Below are 7979 nucleotides of genomic sequence, written 5' to 3' on the forward strand. Positions count from 1 at the left end.
CCATTACATAAAATGTGAATGTGTAACCCATGTGATTCTGCAATTCATATTTGGCGTAAAAATGGGAGTTCATAACCCAATTGAGTCAAATGTATGAAAGATGATATATCATGAACTATGTAATGTTTTGAACAACCAATAAAAAAAGAATAAAACTTAAAAAAAAATTAAAAAAAACCAGCATGGATAAATCTCAAAATTTTTTGTTGTATGATATAAGCCTTCCCTAGAATATATATTGAATAAATGATTTCATTTATATGATTTTGTAGAACAAATAAAATTATTTGTGCAGATTCAAAAATAAATAAATAAATACATATATGTGTTTTTTTATGTATTCTACTCTCACCCCACATACTTTTCTACCCTAAATTACTTCCTGTCTATTTTCTTGGTACTAACCCTCTTCATTAGATTTCTCTTTCACACTTCCTAAGATATATTAACTCTATATCCTCACATCCTTTCTCCTCAGCATATTGTCCTACTCCTCACCCCCAGTTCATTGTCCAACATCAGAAACTATAATCCTTTTTATGAAACTACTGATCATATTTTAGATAATAATTGAATCCAAAATTTCTGCACATTGAGACTAAACTGTAAATTTCTTAATAAGAACAAATTGTACATAGTGATATATTGTGGATATTGGGAATAGTTAATATTGTTCTTCCCCACAAAAGTGGGATCTTGAAACCCTATAAGGGCAATACAGACCTATAGAGTAATAACACCCCAGACTTGCAGAGCTGGAAAGGAAGACACATGAGCAACATGAAAGATAAGGGAAGAAAGTAACACAAACAAATCAAGACACCACATCATTAGAATCATTGGCAGCCACAGCAGAAAAAATGACAAAAAAAGAGTTCAGGATATACATGGTTTAAATATTCTGTGAACACAAAGAAGATATAAGAGAGCAAATACAAGCAGTGAAAGATCACTTTGACAAGGAGCTACATAAACAAATCTAAGAAGCAAAAGATAACATCAACAAGGAGATAGAGGTTCTAAAAAACAAAAGAAAAAGAAAAAAACAGAAGTCCTTGAAATAAAAGAAACAATAAACCAAATTAAAAGCTCAAATAAAAGCATCACAAACAGAGTAGACCACTTAGAAGACAGGACATCAGATAATGAAGATAAAATATGTAATCTTGAAAAGAACATAGACCACACAGAGATAATGGTAAGAAACAAGAGCAGAGCATTCAAGAAATATCAGATACCATAAAGAGACCAAATTTAAGATGCATTGGGATACAGGAAGGCATAGAGGTCCAAAACAAAGGAATGAACAATCTATTCAACAAAACTTAAAGAATGAATTGGAAATTCAAATTCAAGAAGCCAAATGTACAAAATCACAACAGATTCACACCAAGGCATATTATGATAAAAATGCCCAACATGCAGAATAAGGAGAGAATTTTAAAAGTCACTAGAGAAAGGAATCAAATTACATATAGGGGAAAACAAATTAGGATAACAGCAGATTTTTCAACACAGACCCTGAAAGTTAGAAGATCCTTGAACAACATATATCAATCTCTGAAATAAAATGAGTGGCAACCAAGAATCTTATATCCAGCAAAATTAAGGTTTAGATTTGAAGATGAAATAAAAACATTCCACAATAAAAAAAAGTTAAAATAATTTATAGCTAGAAAATTGGCACTACAAAACATCTTTGACAAAATATGCCTTCAAGAGGAAATGTAATACAACAATGAAAATCAGCAGAGGGAGGTAGTACCCTAAAGGAAAAACAAATCCAAAAAGAAAATCAAGGCAAGTTAAATAACAATAATAAATAAATATGGCTGGAAATACAAACCATGTCTCAATAATAACCCTGAATATGAATGGCTTAAACTCACCAATCAAAAGACACAGGTTAGCAGACTGGATTTAAAAAGCCCACTTATATGCTGCCTATAGGAGATTCATCTGATTGGAAAAGACATGCACAGACTGAAGCTGAAAGATTGGGAAAAATCATACCACTCACAAGGACTGAGGAAGCAAGCAGGGGTTTCCATCCTCATATCAAATAAAGTAGACTTCAAGCCAAAGTTAATCATAACAATGGACATTAAATACTGCTCAACGAAACCATACACCAACAAGACAAAACAATCATAAATATATATGCCTCAAACATTGAAGCAGCTGTTCATCAAACAATTTCTTCTCAAGTTCAAGAGTCAAATTGACCACAACACAATGATCTTGGGTGACTTTAACACACTTCTCTCACCACTGGATAGATCTTCAAAACACATTTGAATAAAGAATCTATAGAACTCAATAATACAATCAATAACATAGACTTAACTGACATATATAGAATTTTTCAACCTGCATCAAGTGGATACACTTTCTCCTCAGCAGCACATGGATTCTTCTCTAAAATAGACCATATATTATGCCACAAAGCAACTCTTAGCAAATACAAAAATGTAGAGATACTACCATGCACTTTATCAGGTCATAATGGAGTGAAACTGAAAATTAACAAAAAAATAATAAAAATTTCTCCATTACCTGGAGACTAAACAATATGCTACTGAATGAACATTGGGTTACAGAGGTTACATCAAGGATAATATTAAAAAATTCTTAGAGGTAAATGAGAACATAGACACAACATATCAAAATCTCTGGACACTATAAAAGCAGTACTAAGAGGAAAATTCATTGCATGGAGTTCATTCCTTAAAAGAAGAAAAGGTCAACAAATAAATGACCTCACACTACATCTCAAAGCCCTAGAAAAAGAAGAATAAATCTACAGCAAAAGCAGTAGAAGGCAAGGAATAACAAAAATTAGTTATTATTAGAGATGAAATCATGAAACAAAACATAACAAACAATTGAAAAAATTGACTAAACAAAAAGTTGTTTTTTTTAAAAAAATAAGTCAAATTGAAAGACCCTTAGCTATGCTAATAAAGAGAAGGAGAGAGACAACTCAAATTACCAGCATAAATTATGAAAAAGTTAATATCACAACAGACACTACAGAAATACAGAGGATAATTAGAAATTATTTTGAAAACTTATACTCCAATAAAATAGAAGATAGTGAAGGCATCAATGAATTTCTTAAGTCATACGACTTTCTCAGATTGACTTCAAGCCAAAGTTAATTGTAATGATAGACATTGCATACACACATTAAGATAAACACAATTTAAGCAGACAAATATCAAGTGATGAAATAGAAGATCCCAACAAAAGAGTACCAACCAAGAAAAGCCCAGAACTGGATGGTTACACAGCCAAGTTCTACAAGACCTTTAAAGAAGAACTAATACCAACACTCTTGAATTTATTTCAGGAAATAAAAAAGAAGTACTGCCAAACTCATTCTACTAGGCCAATATCACCCTGATTCCAAAACCAGGCAAAGTCACATGAAAGAAAGAAAACTTTAATCCAATATCTCTAATGAACATAGATGCAAAAATTCTCAATAAAATTCTGGCAAATCAAATACAAAAACATATCAAAAAGATCATGCAACATAATCATGTGGGATTCATTCCAGGATTGCAAGGTTGGATCAACATATGGAAATCAATAAATATAATTCATGACATCAATAGATTTAAATATAAGAAATTATCATTTCAATAGATGCAGAAAAAGCATTTGACAAAATACTGCACTCTATGTTCAAAACACTATAAAAACTAGGGATAACAAGAAAATAACTCAACATCGTAAAGGCTATCTATGCTAAGCCCCAGGCCAGCATCATTCTAAATGGAGGAAAATTGAAATCATTCCCTCTAAAAACTGGAACAAGACAGGGAAGCCTTCTCTCACCATTTCTACTTAACATAGTCCTTGAAACACTGGCCAGAGAAATTATACAAATGAGAGAAATTAAAGAGATATGTATAGGAAAATAAGAACTTAAATTAACACTATTTGCTGATGATATGATTCTATACCTAGAAGTCCCAAAAATCTCCACCAGAAAACTTCTAGAACTAGTAAACAAATTCAGCAAAGTAGCAGGTTATAAAATCAACACCCATAAATGAAAGGCATTTCTGTATATCCGTGACAAATCCTCTGAGAAGGAAATAAGGAAAATTATGCCATTTACAATAGCCTCAAAAACATAAAATACTTGGGAATCAACTTACTGAAATCACTGAAAGATCTATACAATAAAAACTACAGAATCCTAAAGAGAGAAATGAAAGAATACCTTAGAATATGAAAAGATCTACCTTGCTCTTGGATAGGCAGAATTAATATTATCAAAATGACCATGTTTCCAAAAGTACTGTATAGATTTAATGCAATTCTGATTAAAATACCAATGGCATTCTTCATAGAAAAGAAAAAGCAATCATGAAATTCATCTGGAAATATAAGAGACCCAGAACAGCTAAAGCAATCCTTAGCAGGAAGTGTGAAGCAGGTGGCCTCACTATACCAGAACTTAAACTATACTACAGAGCAATAGGGAAAAAAAAGACAGCATGGTATAGGCACCAAAACAGACTGGTAGACCAATGGTACAGAATAGAGGACACAGAGAAACTATAATTATCTGAGACAAAGGTGCCAAAAACATGCATTGGAGAAAAGATAGCCTCTTCAACAAACGGTGCTGGGAAAATTGGAAATTCATATGCAACAAAATTAAATTAAACCCCTATCTCTCACCATGCACAAAAGTTAACTCAAAATGGATCAAGGACCTAGTAATTAAACCAGAAACCCTACATCTAATAGGAAAAAAAGTAGGCCTTAATCACCATCATGCAAGATTAGGCCCCAACTTCTTTAATAAGACTCCTATAGCACAAGAATTAAAACCAAGAATCAATAAATGGGATGAAACCAAACTAAAAGTTTCTTCTCAGCAAAAGAAACAATCTGTGAGGTGAAGAGAGAGCCTACATCCTGGGAGCAAATTTTTACCCCTCACACCACACATCAGACAGAGCACTAATCTCTAGGGTATATAAAGAACATAAAAAGCTAAACACCAAAAAAACAAATAACCCAGTAAAGAAATGGGCCAAGGACATGAACAGACACTTCTCAGAAGAGGATATTCAATCAATCAACAAATATATGAAAAAATGTTCATCATCTCTAGAAATTAGAGAAATGCAAATCAAAACCACTCTAAGATTTCATCTCATTCCAGTCAGAATGGCAGCTGTTATGAAGACAAACAACAAGTGATGGGGAGGATGTGGGGAAAAGGTACACTCATATGTTGCTGGTGGGACTGAAAATTGGTGCAGCCAAATTGGAAAGCAGTATGGAGATTCCTTGGAAAGCTGGGAATGGAACCACCATTTGACCCAGCTATCACTCTCCTGGGTCTATACCCAAAGGACTTAAAAACAGCATACTACAGGGACACATCCACATCAATGTTTATAGCAGCACAATTCACAATAGCTAAATGGTGGAGCCAACCTAGATGCCCTTCAGTGGATGAATGGATTAAAAAAATGTGACATATACACACAATGGAATTTTGCTCATCAATAAGAGAAAAAAGCCATGGCATTTGAAGGTAAATGGATAGCACTGGAGAAGACAATATTAAGTGAACTTAGTCAATCCCAGAAAATTAAATGTTGAATGTTTTCTCTAATATAAGAAGGCTGCCTCATAGTGAGGTAGGGAGGGGGAGCATGGGAGAAATGGATGAATTCTAATTAGGCAAGGGGGTGGGAGGAAAAGGGAGGGGGCATAGATTAGCAAGGATGGTGGACTCTGATAGTCAATGTTATCCAAAGTACATGTATGAAGACATGAATTGGTGTGAATGTAATTTACATACAAACAGAGGTACGAAAAATTGTTCCATATGTGTAATAAAACTTGTGATGCCTTTTGCTGCCATGTATTTAAAAAAATAAAACAAATTGAAAAAAAAAACAAATATATACACACAGGGACACAAAGATTAACATGAGTACTGTGCAGCCTGACCTGAGAAGGTGGAGAGAGACACTCCTGACTCCATAAGAGAACAGCATGGGATGATCTGAGGCAGAAGAGACCTCCAGATTCTCCATGATGGGATCCAGGGACACACTGATCACCTGGAGAGAAACCATCCACTCTCCTCTGCTGCTCTGAAGGGGGCACCTGAGGTCCTGTGTGCTGAGCGCCCTCTGCTGGCCCTGGGCACCGTGCAGGAGGTTTGTGTCTGGGCTCACACTGAGATCCCCTCACTGTGTCTCTGGCACAGTAATAGGTGGCCATGTCCTCAGCTCTCAGACTGCTCATTTGCAGGTACAGTGTGTTCTTGGAGTTCTCTCTGGAGATGGTGAATCGGCCCTTCACAGAGTTGGCATAGTTTGTTGTACCACCACTTGGGTTAATTTCTCCAACCCACTCCAGCCCCTTCCCTGGAGCCTGGCGGACCCAGCTCATCCAGTAGTTACTGAAGGTGAATCCAGAGGCTGCACAGGAGAGTCGCAGGGAACCCCCAGGCTGCACCAGGCCTCCCCCAGACTCCACCAGCTGCACCTCACACTGGACACCTGCAAACACAGAGGCAGCCTGGTCAGGACACTGGCACTCATCCACTCTCCCTTTCACTCCTGTCCACTCACACACTCAGGATCTCTGGTTCTCCATTCATTACCTTTGAAAACAGCCACCAGGAAAACCCAGCTGAGCACACTCTCCATGGTGAGCAGCTGTGTTCAGTCCTGGTCACTGAGTGGGCTGAGCTGGGAGTCCAGGGCTGGGCTCCTGTGCAGAGCTGCAGGGTCAGGTGGGCTGGTTTTCATGAGCAGAGGGAGGCCCTATTTGCATGTCCTCCTGCTATATAGCAGCTCTGGCTGGAGGCCTTAGAGACATCTGTGCTCAGAGAAAACTTGAACATGTTAGAGAAGGTTGGTGGCATTTTATTCATGAAAGATTAGCTCATAGTATTAAACTTGTTGTTCACACTGTCCAGGAAGATGTAAGTGACAGGAATAGCCCAGTGTCTAGGCATGTGATTGTCCCTTCAATTCCTCTGCTCCATGAAGCAGCTCATGGACAGTACTGGACAGGGCTTGTGGGGTCTCTGGAGCCCCTTCTTGGATGAAGAACAGGGTGTGGGTTTGCAGAACCCAGTGTCCATCTAAGGATCATGAAGGTCCTGGTGGATGACAGTCCATCTTCAGAATTCTGGGCCACTGTCAGCTCACTGCGTCTGCCTCTGGCTTCCCACTCCCCTCTGCACCTTTGGCTGACTTGAAGCAGCTCTACTGATACATAAGAGTGTGAGCACAGCTGTGCCATCGTCCCCACCAGGGCAGCATTGAGGGCAGTGTGGAGCACAGGTCCCTGGACCCTTGTCCTCTCAGCTTCAGTCTGTGATGGTGCAGATGAGGAAAGTCCTTCAGCTGGGACCACAGATGTGGACAGCTCAGCTTGGCCAGCTCTCCCCTCTGCTCTACAGACCCATATGCTGTGTCCCCAGGCAGTATATCCCCACTGTCTGCAGCAGCTACAGTGTCCCAGATGCCAGGAGCATCCCTGCAGTGCACCTGGATTTGGGCTTCTCCTTCATCCTGGAACAAAGTGCATGGACACTGTACAGCCCTCCCCAGCCCATCTGTGAAGCTCCTGTCCTGCATTCCCTGGTCTTTGGGCCTCTCTGTCTCTGGGGACATCTGACTGGGGCAGAGCAAGTGGAAACCAGGCTGCTCTTCCCAGAGTCACTGCTGCTGTCCCTCAGGGTCAACCAGACACTTGGCCTCTGATCACCTGAGCAGGATCTCAAGTGTTCTCAGACATTGGGCTTCTTGGCCTGTGGTTCTGGGGGCAGAGCTAGTGCAGGAGAAGCCATGTGGGTCACACTGGGTCAACCAGGAGAGGACAGGTCCACTTTTCAAGGTCCTGGGCTTGAAGAGGGTTAATCAAGTGAGTCCCTGTCACTGGTGGGTCAGCTCCAAGGTGGCTTTGTTTCACCACAGATGTGC

General features: G+C 38.6%; 1 gene segment (V, D, J or C); it reads right to left on the bottom strand.

Annotated features, from left to right (window-relative positions):
• Positions 1–6204: 6204 nt before the first annotated feature.
• LOC124098416 (immunoglobulin heavy variable 3-23-like) lies at positions 6205–6749 on the bottom strand (the record flags this gene model as incomplete). The annotated part of the segment is given in 2 exon segments: positions 6205–6545; positions 6650–6749. Coding segments are annotated over 2 exon segments (387 nt in total), but the record flags the coding sequence as incomplete, so codon positions are not given.
• Between the last annotated feature and the right edge of the window lie 1230 nt (positions 6750–7979).

This window comes from Marmota monax, unplaced genomic scaffold (assembly GCF_021218885.2).
Source record: "Marmota monax isolate L192 unplaced genomic scaffold, Marmota_monax_Labrador192_F-V1.1 WCK01_AAM20220418_F8-fsc00395, whole genome shotgun sequence".
Lineage (NCBI taxonomy): Eukaryota > Metazoa > Chordata > Mammalia > Rodentia > Sciuridae > Marmota > Marmota monax.